Source organism: Stenella coeruleoalba (assembly GCF_951394435.1).
Source record: "Stenella coeruleoalba genome assembly, chromosome: 12".
Lineage (NCBI taxonomy): Eukaryota > Metazoa > Chordata > Mammalia > Artiodactyla > Delphinidae > Stenella > Stenella coeruleoalba.
This window is the reverse complement of record NC_137158.1, coordinates 40314537-40328302: the sequence shown is the minus strand read 5'-3', so window position 1 is coordinate 40328302 and position 13766 is coordinate 40314537. Positions and strand designations below refer to the sequence as shown.

The 13766-nt window shown below is 50.4% G+C and overlaps 1 protein-coding gene across 3 annotated transcripts in view; it reads right to left on the bottom strand.

Annotated features, from left to right (window-relative positions):
- The window catches only part of FOXO3 (forkhead box O3), a 119083-nt gene extending 109546 nt beyond the window's left edge, over window positions 1-9537 (bottom strand). Inside the window, exons 1-2 of one of the 3 annotated variants that reach the window (XM_079939841.1) lie at window positions 9376-9537; window positions 5803-6555 (exon numbers count right to left, since the gene is read on the bottom strand). In XM_079939841.1, the coding sequence (XP_079795967.1) occupies window positions 5803-6420 (618 nt within the window). In that variant the 5' untranslated portion in view covers window positions 6421-6555; window positions 9376-9537. Of the gene's footprint in view, window positions 1-5802; window positions 6556-6682; window positions 7564-7650; window positions 7912-9375 lie in introns of those variants that run through there. The other 2 variants (XM_079939839.1, XM_079939840.1) reach the window with 2 other exon arrangements.
- Between the last annotated feature and the right edge of the window lie 4229 nt (window positions 9538-13766).

Here is a 13766-nt window from a genome sequence, read left to right as displayed (position 1 = left end):
ATGGTTAGTAACAGATATTACAGAACGCTAGTGCCCTGGGTTCAGCTCACACAGACACTCTTAACTCCACCCCTGCTAGCTGTGGGTCCCTGAGGCAGTCCCTCACATGCTCCTGGCCTGTTTCCTCACTTGCAAAATGAAGTAGTTATATGATTTTTAAGACTTCGTTTAGTTCTGAATTGGAGGCAAGAAGCAATACAGATGATTCGACTGCATCAAGGCTCCACATCCACTCCGAGAGGCCGGTCCTATACCAGCCCCACGAGACAGAATTGGGGCCCCCAGATTAGTCCAGGGCCACAGGCATGCTCTAATCCGGGTGGGCCTGGGAAGGCCCCAGCTTCTCCCAAACAGACCCAAACTGCAGGAGCCACGTGACAGCGGTCTTGCATCTCCAAAGCAAGCTGGATATGATCTGCAGAGAGCTAAAAGCCAGCTCCAAGCCAGATCTCAACTTCGACTTTTCTGCTTGCTGGTAACTTCTCTGCAGAGAGCCGAAGCACTAAGGAAAGTAGAAGTACAGAGGGGAAAAAAGGCAAAGAGAAGGGACAAGTCTACAGAGCACAGATTTGCATGTTTATTTTCTGTCTTCCCCCAAGAGAACACAAACTCCTATGAACTGGAACCTTATCTGCCTTGTGCTACCACTACATCCCTGGGCCGGGCAGAACGCCCTGCACACTGTATGCCGTTGATACATACTTGCTGAATGAATCAAACGGCATGAAATGCAAACGGGGTAACGGGTAAAAAGGTTTTCTCTTTCCAATCTTTCACTCGCTTACTGTACGCCAGCTGTATCATCCACTGATACTAACCCACCTACATATGTGTCATCGCCAGCTCCTTCTATAGCAGCAAAAAGCCAAAGTGGTCTTCAGGGCTCCTCCATTTGTGATACAGGAAACGGTGAGGAGAAAAATGAGGAGTCAAAAATAGGAGCAAGTCTGTTCCTCACAGACAAGATGAATGAGCACGAAAACAAAACAAATTCCCATATTCTCTCCAGCCCAGGGAATCTGGAATCTGATCAGCAATGGGTAATTTGGGTACCTCCCCAGAAGGCACTGGCCTAGAAAGTCTTATCTTTGCATTTTTATAAAGATCCTTGGATGAATGGTGTCTGCTAAACTTTTTGCAAACCAAGTAAATGACTTTTTAGTGGGACAAGGCTTCTTCATTAATTTTCCAAATAAAAGTACCTTGCAGGTTTTAAGTAAGCATCACGAGTATTAAAAAGTTTAACTACAAGATGTTCTTCTATGGTGTCATTCTCTTAAAATAGAACCCTCCTAAAAACTCCTAAAAATAAGTCTGCATAGTTTCATTTCATTTTCTAAGACGGAGATAAACATATCAAAACAAACAGCTTCTTTTTAAAAGAGTCTCTCTGCTACACGGGGCTCACCGATCAAAGTCTAAAAGGGCCAATTTCTTCACCTCACAGGTCGATGACACAGCTTTGAAAAAGAAGAAAAACAGTCCCCCTGGTGTATTGCTGCTGTAGAAAGAGGAAGTATGTTAGTTGAGAATCACTGACGAAGACAGTACTGCCAAAGGAAATTACGAAACAGCATTTTAGCAACAGGGGCCAAGCTGAAGACAGATTCCTCATACATGGCATGATCGTAACTGGCCCTTTACTCCAAAAGGTGACTGAGGTCAAAATTAGAGGCCAAAATGGAATTATTATGAGTGGAATTATTATGAGTCTGTCATTTTGAAATTGTTAAAAATATTTTTAAACGTCAAAGTTGCAGTTAAAATAACATTTTTTAAACACAGTATGTTGAAAAGGAACTGGGTGCGTTCATCTAAAAAGCTAGAACAGTGAGGACGTGAGCAAGCTTTATGCGGCAGGTCAGCCCTCATCTTTCAACCTTGGGAAGTATTGGTGAGAGGACACATTCTCACATGGAGGAAGACTCAGTCTCTTGAAGAACCATCCTCTGCAGCAGCAGCCGAAGTCCTCACACAGTATCTTACGTTTATGAAATTGTAGGAACCACCACAGAAACTCATGGCTGCCTAACGTGACTGTGCCCCGACCCACGGGAACCACAGATGTGTGGACCTGTGTAGGAGAATCAGTAATAAATGGGCCTTACCAGGTAAACCCTGGAGTCCCAGAGGTCTGCCTGAGACAGGTGGAAACAGACAACTCACCAGCTCAATTACAGGTCCCATGCAAGTAAGCTGAATCTGAATTAAAGGAAAGGTAACCTTTTCCCCTCTTAACCACATCTGATTATTCATTTCTACTTTCATGCCCGAAGTAAGGGAACCTGCAAGATAGCCATCACCTTTCTCCCTGGCACAGTTTGCATCCGACAAACTTCAGTTAACCAAGAGCTTCCTCCTTTTGTTAAAATGCTCTTTTTTGCCTCCTTTGTCACTTCATAGTTCCTAAGTACCCATCCTGATAGGCACCAGACAGCTTTCAAAACACTGTGCACTCACTCAGCCTCCATCAATCATCATCCATCTTCCGATGTTGAAACAATAACCAAGATTTTTTAGATTGAGAGGCAAATATGCTTTTCAGGAAAACAACTTCTAATTACATAAGACTACTCAGTATTTAATAAATAACCTTTAAAAAGGATCAATTTAAAGAGAAAAACAGTGTGAAAAAGATCTCTAGAACCACGGCTACTAACTACCTCTGTACTAACTAGCTGTGTGACCTTAGAAAAGTCGTTAACTTGAAGAATCAAGTTCTTCACCTATAAAATAAGGGGGTTGAAGGAGATCTGCAAACCTCATCCTGGCTGTACATTAAAATCACCTGAGAAACTTCAAAATAAAACTAAAACAACCCCACCAGCCAATGCCCACACATCAGCCCAGTTAAATCAGGTTCTCTGGGCACTGGTATTTTTTAAAAGCTCCCAGGTAATTCTAACATGCAACCAGGATTTTGAGCCACTGGTCTCAATTCTGATCGCTAAGGCCTCTTTTCTAATTCAGTCTACGATCTTAAGAGTGATAATTCTGGATAAAAGATCTCATAATACAATAGCCCAAAAAGCTACAAAAGAAGTAAGGCCTAGACCCTGCATATTATGCCTATGTGCACACATGACTAGGAGAGGTTAACCTGAATTCTAGACATTTTTAGAAGTTAGAAACCTGCATGCATAACTCAGAATGAAAGTAGTGTGGTTTAAATGCACATGCATGCTTCCAAAATGAATAATCATGATAGAAATCAACTCCTGAAACTCGGATGCATGGAAATGAGTCACAATTAGCTCCTGACTTCTCCCTTGTCCCTCTTCTTCCACCCCCCACTAAACCACAAGCACAAAAAAGCTTGGCTATTAGTCATAATCGGAATGTGAAACCAGCAGCCCCAGTTTCAAAGGGCATTCTCCATCATCAAAGATTTGGAAGTTCCTGCATGGCTGCATCTTTTGATAAAGGTCATCTTACAAAAATTCTTCAACTAAATTATATCCCTATAGTCTTCAAGGATTAGTTTTTGTGTGATACTCAGAAACAGAATTGGTGTAAAATTTTCAAGTAAAAATACTCATAGAATATGTGCCCTGTATTAAACATATTAGGGCTGGGCAGTTTTAATTCACAATATTTAATAGAATTTTAGTTAAAGAAAGATGAGATAACAGAGAAGGAAAAAAGAAACCATGAGACCAAAAACAGGACAGAAAACCACAAAGTTTATGACTAGGCCCAAAATCTCTATTGCAAATCCTGCAAGCTACATGAAAACATAATTAATCCAATCTCAACTCATGGCTACTTTTGGTAATACCACTTTCTCACATAAATCTTAAATTCAGATACTATAAAAAATTCAAATACTATAAACTGGTATTATCTTCAACTATAAACACAATGCAAGAAACATTATTTGTGGAGTTTAAATTACTTTCATAATCTTAAAAATAATAAGAAAGGTAAAAACCCTTCCTATGTTAACTTTTAAACTAACTTAAAGCTAACTTTTAACTAACAGATTTTCTGCCAAATTCAAAATATGCAGAACTAAATTTCAAGTGTGAGAAATTTGGAAAATATCCCACCACCCCCCAAAATCCATCTTCTTAGATCCCATAAATTCACCCTTTCCTAATACTGAACCTTGAGATTAACCCTCACCATCCACTTGGAAACTCAATTTTTAAAGGTATCACATTAGCACTGTTTTGAAACAGAACTCTCATCTGTTTCATAAATATCTCTCATATCACACAACTCATATCCCTTGGCAAAACAATAAAATTAAATCAAATGTAAGATTCATAATATCAGCATTTGTTCAAGGATGAGCTACATCTGTGGAATAATATCAAAGCACACATTTTGCTTTTAAAGTATCTAAACAAGCCCTTCCCAATACTAGCCATAAAAAAAAATTTTTAAAGGCACTTTGCAAGATTTTTTTAAAGCAAATTAAAAGTTAATAACACTAAATTCTTTAGCTTTTTCATACACTGAGTCTTCTACAGTGTTTCAGTTCTCCGCCTAAGGTCAAGTTATTCTTATTTTACACACCCACTGGAACCCAGGAAGTACAGGGCTCCCCAAAGACAACGAAGGAAAGGACAGAAGGAGAAAGCAACTACCTCTTTAATTAAAATAAAATTTAAAAAAAGCTAACTTGTTAATAGAAGCAACTGACAAACGATATATGTATCTCCAACTGCACAAGGCACAGGGCTCTCTTTTGCCTGGTACACATTCATATCTTAGCAGACGGGACCAGGAGGATGAGGTGCAAGAGCAAAGCAGCTGGGTATCAGCAGCCCCGCAGGGGGACAGGAGTTAATCTCTTTGGATGCCCAACTGCAGGAAGTCATTACATCATAGGCCTTTCCACACCTCTCTCCCTACCACGTGTCCAGTGCCCCAAGAGGCAGAAAAGGAGCAGTAGAGAGCCTCTCTTCGGGTTCACTTATAATAATAGGTAGAAGCCATTACAGTCCAGCCCTGCCAGCAAACCTCCCTCCCAAAGGCTTAAGTGAAGCGCCAGGCCCCGGTCCTCCACACCTGGACCCCCTGCCTCAGACAGGGCCAGAGTCCAGGCCTCAGAGGGGAAGCAGCAGGTGCAGCTAGTCCCTGTCGAGGTGGCAGGGCTGGCCCGTTCCAGGTCCCAAATCATCTCAGAGGCTACTCCGAGGCAGGTTTGCTATTGAGACATCTCTGAGGAATAAAGGTGTCAACACAGGCAAGGAAAGAGAACCGGCCAAGAAAAGGTTTACAACCACTGCTTTTTGTCATGGGATCGATGTGCCTGTGGGAATTAATTAACACCCACAACCCCGAAACTTGGACACAAGGGTTCTCATCCAGCTAGTCACAACACACCATGCTCCTGCGACCTACTGGAAACCACACATCCTACCTCACCTCCGGGCACCGATTCCCAAACACGTCCCCTCACTCCACCCCCAGCGGCCTCGCGTGCACCCACTACCGGGAAATCGACTCCAAAGTTGGCCGAGGACCTACCTCCTCTGCGATGACCCAGGAATCCGGCAAATGCACTCCTGTTCGTCTGTCCTTCCCTCGCCAGCGTCCCTCGCGCCCTCTCCTCACCTGGCCATGCCCGAGGCTTCCCCAGGAGCCTCCTCTCCCCCTCCCGCCGCCTGCGCAGCCATCCCCAGGTTCCCCTCCTCCCGGGTCACACAGAACCCCCAAAGCCTCACAGCGGAGGCTCTCCCTGCCAACCCCTTTCCCCGGCGCCCGCAGGCGCGCTCCGACGAATCGAAGGCACATCTCGCAATGCGCAGGAGGCCCGGCGGGTCTGGCCGCCCGCCCCAGGTGAGTACGCACCTTCCAGCCGGCAGAGCTGTTGCTGTCGCCCTTATCCTTGAAGTAGGGCACGCAGCGCACCATCCACTCGTAGATCTGGGACAGAGTGAGACGTTTGTCCGGGGAGCTCTCGATGGCGCGAGTGATCAGGTCAGCGTATGACAGGTTCCCCCAGGCGTTCCGTCGCGACGAGCATTTCCTCGGCTGCCCGGAGCCCCCAGCCGCCCCCGGCTGCGGCGGTGGCAGTGTCTGCTGAGGCTGCAGCGGCGTCTGCGTCCCCCCGCTCAGCGCGCCCGCCGCGGGGGCTGGCCCGGACCCGGGGTCCTGCCCTCCCGGAGCTAGCAGCCGAGCCGAGTCCTCCAGGAGCAGCCCTGAGCCCAGCGGGCCGCCCGCGCCGCCGCCGATCGCCATGGCCGAGCCGGCCCTACCGCCGCCGTCCTCGTCGTCTTCATCGTCCTCCTCCTCGGGGATCATGGAGTCAGCGGCCGCCTCCCCCGAGGGCTTGGCCGGGCTCCCCTGGAGCTCCGGCCTCTGCAGGGGCCACGTACAGGAGCGCGGCCGGCTTTGGGGCTCGAACTCCGGGTCCAGCTCCACTTCGAGCGGAGAGAGCGGGGCCGGGGAGGCCGGCGCCTCTGCCATCTTCGCCGCCCGCCCGCCCGCGGCTCGGGCTCTCGCGCTCTCCTCTCGCGCCGGGGCGGGGTGCGGCGGGGGAGGGACGGGGGCGCCGCGAAGACTCGGGCTCCCGGGCGCCGCCGTCGCCGCTACTGCCGCCGCCTGGGGAAGCACGAGAGAAGAGAGAAGGAGAGTTGGTTATCCCGGGCTGCAGCCCAGTCCTCGCCCGCCGCCGCCGCGGCCACCGCTTCCCGATCGCACCGCGCCCGCCTCCCAGGAGCAGGCAGACCTGGAGACGTGCGTCCCGCGGACCTGGCGCAGCAGACGCGGCCCCCCTACCAGGCCGCTGGGGAGACTGGAGCGAATGGACGGGCTCTCACGGGGCACTCCCCACTCCCCACTCCCCCCGCCGCCGCCGCGGAAGCTGCAGGTCTCTCCTGGGCTAGGTGGCGGGGCGGGGAAGAAGGGGGAGGGGCGGGGAAGAAGGGGGAGGGGCGCGGGCCGCGCCTTTAAAGCGGGCAGCAGCCCGAGCTGGCGCAGCCCAGCCGTGGTCGGAGCCCGAGTATGGGCGGGCGTGCGTTTGTTTATGTTTCGCTCCAGCCCGCTCAAGTGCTTCCCGCGGCGACGCCGCCAAAGTCTGTGGCGTCTTCGGCTCTTCTCCCAGTCCCTGGCCCTGCCGCCTCCGCGCCCCCCTGCCACCCCCCCTCCTAACGGAGGGCCCAAGCCCGGGGAAGGCGCGGGCAGCTCCCTTCTCCCCTCTTCGCCCGCGGGCTGAGAGGGTGAACGTGGGTCCGAGAGCAAACGGGCTCTTGTCACTTCCAGAAAAAAAGGAAAGAGGGAAGAAGGGGAGCAAGCAGCTCAGCGGGTATTTGCAAAGGGTCGAGCCGAGCAGCAACGGCCACTTTGGGGGTTTGTGTGGTTTATTTTCCCGCGGGCGTCGTGTACTCCACCCCCTTCCCTGTAAGAGCGAGAGGAGGGGGCAAGTCGGAACGTCAATCTTCCAACAGGTCGGGAAGCACCAAGTCTCCCGGGCCGCCAGAAAACCCGGACCAGCACGTTCATCACCTCCTGGCTCCCGCTGCTGCCATCTTGACAGTTTCCCCCTTCACTCAAGTCCTTTAAAAACACTAGCGGGAGAGAAGAGCGGCGCGCACACCGAGTCACGGGGAGGGAAAAGGGAAGCGCCTGGCCCAGCTCAGAAGCAGATCCGGAGTCACCGGGAAGGCGGCCGACCCGCTGCACAGCTCCGGCGCCTACCTGGGTTCCTTCTCTTCAGGAACGAGGGGGGAGGACTCACAATCCCGCGCGGGGCCGGGGCAGGGCGAGGAGGGGGCGCGCAACCTCGGCCAAGAAGAGGCGCTCCAGCAGCCGCCGCAGCCCGCCTGAAGAACCGCCTGTCAGCCTGCGCGCTGCTGCCTTCCACATTCCTCCTCCTCCCTTCCACGAGCAGGGCGGCCGCGGCAGCAGCACAAAGTTATAGACACACGCAGGGTGCCTCAACCTAAGCTGACGGCGGGCGGGCGGGTCCCCGCCCAGGGGGAGGGCTGGGCGGCGGGCCCGGGTGTGCTGGTGTGCGTGTGTGTGCGCGCGTGTGTGTGTGTGTGTGTGTGCGCGCGCGCGCCTGCGCGACCCGGCCCCGCGGAGCCGCTGGCTTGGGTGTGAGGCCGCGCGCCGGGGGCTGGGACTCCGCAGGCTCCAGCAGCGGTCCCCGCCGGGCTCCTCCTCTCTCCCGCGAGCCTCAACGACAACAAAGCGCGGCGCTGGCCCAGGAGAAGGTGGGGGGGCCGCAGAGCCCCACACCCTCCACCAGCGCAGTCGCGTGGCCTCCCTGACTCGGAGCAGGGCGCCTGGCACCGGGGGTCCCCAGCTAGCGCGTCGCTTCGCCAGGCTCTGCGCCCGCCCTGGTGTCCGGTTCCCCATTAGAACCCGACACCCAGGTAACACCCGAGATAAGATGCTGACCGTAGATGGCAAGGGTTACCTCAGCGTGAAAATACTGGCAAGCGAAGATGTTGGTGCCCTCAGGACTTCGATAAACCGATGCCCTCAGATTTGATCAGGCACCAAGAGGTTTGCACTAACCTAGGACGCTTGACCGCAATCGTGTTTCACTTTTCGTGAATTTCACGGCAAACGAGGGGAGAAGTGTAACTCGGGAGAAAAGCAGATTATTCCACATTCCTAAATGCAAGAACAAATTCTGAACAACTGTGAATGGGAAATAATGAGTCTAATTTTAAAATGACGGCGAAACACCTAATTGTGCATTTTTTACTTTTTAAAAGAAAGCTACTCCTTTAGGTTTAGAAAAATATCTTCACAAGTCCTTATCCTACGATCAGTACCCAAAGTCGTTCATTTGTGCACTAAGAATGCAAGACATGCGACACGCACACCAAAATTCTATCCGCTTTGGTTTATAAATATCTTTCCCCGCCCCCACCCCCCAAATCCTTCCAAGTCACAGAAATATCTTGGAGTCCAAAGCGGACTCCGCAACAACCCTGTACACAAAAAGGTCCAACCCAGCGTACCCAGGAATCCGCCCACCCGGCCGAATCCAGGCTCCGTGCTTTGCGTAGGACCCGTCACTCAAGTGACGCGAGGCCCCGCCCCTGCACCAAGCTAGTTCGACGCGTACAAACAGATGATGTCATTGTATCCACAAGCGCGTGACCCGGGATCTCTGCGCCGCGTCGCCATTCGCTGCGCCGCTTACTCGTCAAGCCGCGCCGCTTACTCGTCAAGCCACGCCGCGCGCTGACTGGCCGCGGCCACCCGTCACCAGGCCCCAGACGCCCCTCTCCGCCCCCCGCCTCCGCCCCCCAACAAATAATAAACAATCGAGTAAAATTCGAAGGAAGGAAAGAGGAGAGGATAGAGAGAGGGCGAACCAGAAGGCAATCCTCCGCACGCTGATGGGAGGGAGAGTTAAAAGGAGAGGGACGTGAGAAGACCGGGGAGGGGAGGGAAGGAGCAGACCTGAGACGATGTGTCCAGCCGCGATGAGGTGGCATCAGGGGAGGAAAGTTGGAGAGCATTCTGCGGGGCACGCCTGGTAATACGGGGGGCGCTAGGGCCCGGCAGCGGCTGGTCTCGGGGCTCCTGGGCGGTGAGCGGCCCGCCGAAGGGGCGGAGACTGGGCCGCGCTAGCGCAACTCGGGCGGAGCCGGCAGACACGTGCGGGAGGAGGGCGGGCGCGCGCGCGCGGGCGCGCCTCACAGGCTCGCCCTGGGCGCGCGGCACCAGCAGCAGCGCGCGCTTGTTTACCAGCGCACGTGGGTGTTATTTTTAAACGGAATGTTGTGCTGGCAGCTCAGCGGAGTGGCGGGCGCGTGGGGCCGCCCGCGCCGGCTGGGGGACGCGGCGGGGCCCGCGCCACGGCCTCTACGAGCGAAGCTCAGGGGCCAACAAAGCTGTCCCCACTGCGGGCACTTGTGCAGCCGGCCGCTCCGGCTGGGAGCCTGATTGCGAGTTTCGCGCGCTGTCCAAGCCCCTACCGAGACAAGTGTTCTCGCCGCGGAACGCTACCTTTTGTAAGCTCGGCCTCGGCTCCCTTATTCACATCCCGGGAACAAAGCCACCTCTTTCTTTTCGCCCTGGAGGCCGCGCCAGGCCGGGCTCCGCGGCCACCCGTTCCGGAGTAGAGTTCACACGTTCACACACTCATTGGCACAAAATACCGTCCACGAGGTGGATTCTCATCACCCTTCGTGGTTTGTGTCCCAGCTCCCTTGCTACGAATGTCCCCGGTCCATCTGTGCCCGTCTCTTGGGCACACATCTCTGCCCACGTACATCTGCCCTTCTACTTCGGTTGTCTGCGGAAGGGGAGGTCTGGGGTAGAGGTCTCTGCTTCCTGGGCTTGACCCCTCTGCGTGCGGCCCCTCTCCTCTCGTTGTGTGCCTGTCCCACTGAGAAGCCCAGAGTTTGCATTTCGTTTATAAGGGGGCAGTGTGGAAGATGATGTACGATCGCAGCGCTCAGCTTCAAGTGCCCAAGGCTGGGTAGAATTCATTACCCTGAGTCTGATTTTCTGCTTTGCACGAAGAAACAGGAGGCCAGATTACCCAGGGGTTTGCACTGTGGTAGAGCATAAAATCCAAAGAACTTTCAGTTGCTTCTTTTTAATACTTTAACACACTGTAAAAGAAATCACCCTTTTTCTTCTCTAAATCTAAGCAATCCTTTGTCATTAAGACATAGAAAGAATGTGTTTACACTGGCCAGGCTCTCAGCCATTATATTTTCACTATAAACATGTTGAGTGTCCATTTACAGAATGCATATCCCAAGGGCATTACAAAAAAAATGAAAGAGTTAAAAGATTCAGTAGATTAATTGAGCTCATTGTGACCCTCTTGGTGATTAACAGGGGTAGGGACATAATAAAGCTCTTTCCCTCCAAAAGCTTTACAGTCTTAGGGGGATGAAACGTTTAAGAGTTCAGTATTTCAAGAGCTTAAAAGCAGTACAAGACAAATACAAGAGGTCATACATACAGTGTTGAGTAATTTTCTAATGAGTTGAGGATCAAAACTTCAAATGGCAGTGACTATAAACATTCAGTCTGGTAAATGTGAATCTTACCCAAAGAATTAACACTTGTAATGTGTCCCTATAAGCAAGCCTTTGAAAACTCAGAGTGATTGTTTCCTTTTAGCCTGAAAATGCTTTGACCTTTGCTTTCTTCTTGAAGGCTTCCTTGGTCCTTCATTTCTTCACCCAAGTGTTTAGTATAGGAAATCTGAATAAGTTATGGTTGTTGATTAGGAAAGAGTGCCAGCATTACCTTTGCAGTAGAATTTTTTAACAAAATTTTCCCTACTTATCATACCGTGTTTATTTCTACAATGATTTAAGGTGGCAACTGTCCACTCCATTTTGTAAATTCAATCACTGGAGGAACAAACATTTTTTTAAAATTTTTACTTGAATAAGCTAAGTAATCTGCTAAAACTGTTATCCTTATAAAACAGGAAGAGACATTAGATATCTTTCTCTCCACTATGTGAGGACACAGTGAGAAGGTGGCTATCTGCAAGCCAGGAAAAGAGCTCTCACCAGAAACCAAATCCTATTGGAAACTTGATCTTGGACTTCCCAGCCTCTGGAATGTGAAATTATTTCTTTGATCAGAAGCAGTGCCATGTTAGAGCACTGGAATCACAACTAGATGCTGAACAATCATTGACAGGAAGACACTGGAACTCACCAAAAAAAGATACCCAACATCCAAAGACAAACGAGAAGCTGCAATGAGACAGCAGGAGGGGCACAATCACAATAAAATCAAATCCCATAACCGCTGGGTGGGTGACTCACAAACTGGAGAACACTTATAGCACAGAAATCCACCCACTGGAGTGAAGATTCTGAGCCCCACGTCAGGCTTCCCAACCTGGGGGTCTGACAACGGGAGGAGGAATTCCCAGAGAATCAGACTTTGAAGGCTAGCGGGATTTGATTGCAGGACTTTGACAGGACTGGGTGAAACAGAGACTCCACTCTTGGAGGGCACACACAAAGTAGTGTGCACATCGGGACCCAGGGGAAGGAGCAGTGACCCTGTAGGAGACTGAACCAGACCTACCTACTAGTGTTGGAGGGTCTCCTGCAGAGGTGGGTGGTGGCTGTGGCTCACCGCGGGGACAACAACACTGGCAGCAGAAGTTCTGGGAAGTACCCCTTGGCGTGAGTCCTCCTGGAGTCTGCCATTAGCCCCACCAAAGAGCCTGTAGCCTCCACTGCTGGGTTGCCTCAGGCCAAACAACCAACTGGAGGGAACTCAGCCCCACCCATCAGCAGACAAAGTTTTACTGAGCTCTGCCCACCAGAGCAACACCCAGCTCTACCCACCACCAGTCCCTCCCATCCAGAAGCTTGCACAAGCCTCTCAGAGAGCTTCATCCACCAGAGGGCAGACAGCAGAAAAAGAAGAACTACAATCCTGCAGCCAGTGGAACGAAACCCACATTCACAGAAAGATAGACAGAATGAAAAGGCAGAGGACTATGCACCAGGTGAAGGAACAAGCTTAAACCCCAGAAAAACAACTAAATGAAGTGGAGATAGGCAACCTTCCAGAAAAAGAATTCAGAATAATGATAGTGAAGATGATCCAGGACCTCAGAAAAAGAATGGAGCCAGAGTTCGAGAAGATGCAAGAAATCTTTAACAAAGACCTAGGGACTTCCCTGGTGGCGCAGTAGTTAAGAATCCGCCTGCCAATGCAGGGAACATGGGTTCGAGCCTTGGTCCAGGAAGATCCCGTATGTCACGGAGCAACAAAGCCCATGTGCCATAACTACTGAGCCCGCACACCACAACTACTGAAGCCCTTGTACCTAGTGCCTGTGCTCCGCAATGAAAGAAGGCACCGCAATGAGAAGCCCACGCACCTCAACGAAGAGTAGCCCCAGCTCGTCGTAACTAGACAAAGCCAGCGCACAGCAACGAAGACCCAACACAGTCAAAAATAAATAAATAAATGGCCTCCTCCTTTAAAAAAAAAAAACCAAACACCTAGAAGAATTAAAGAACAAACACCTAGAAGAATTAAAGAACAAACAAACAGAGATGAACCATACAATAACTGAAATGAAAACTACACTAGAAGGAATCAATACCAGAATAACTGAGGCAGAAGAATGGATAAGTGACCTGGAAGACAGAATGGTGGAATTCACTGCCATGGAACAGACAAAGAAAAAAGAATGAAAAGAAATGAAGATAGCCTAAGAGACCTCTGAGACAACATTAAATGCACCAACATTCGCATTATAGGGGTCCCACAAGGAGAAGAGAGAGAGGAAGGACCCGAGGAAAATATTTGAAGAGATTATAGTCGAAAACTTCCCTAACATGAGAAAGGAATTAGCCACCCAAGTCCAGGAAGCACAGAGAGACCCAGGCAGGATAAATGCAAGGAGAAAAAGGCCGAGACACATAGTAATCAAACTGACAAAAATTCAAGACAAAGAAAAATTATTAAACACAACAATGGAAAAATGACAAATAACATACAAGGGAACTCCCATAAGGTTAACAGATGATTTCTCAGCAGAAACTCTACAAGCCACAAGGGAGTGCCATGATATATTTAAAGTGATGAAAGGGAAGAACCTACAACCAAGATTACTCTATCCGGCAAGGATCTCATTCAGATTTGACGGAAAAATCAAAAGCTTTACAGACAAGCAAAAGCTAAAAGAATTCACCACCAAACCAGCTCTACAACAAATGCTAAAGGAACTTTTCTAAGTGGTAAACACAAGAGAAGAAAAGGACCTACAAAAACAAACCCCCAAAATTAAGAAAACGGTAATAAGAACATACATATTGATAATTACCTTAAATGTAAATGGATAAAAT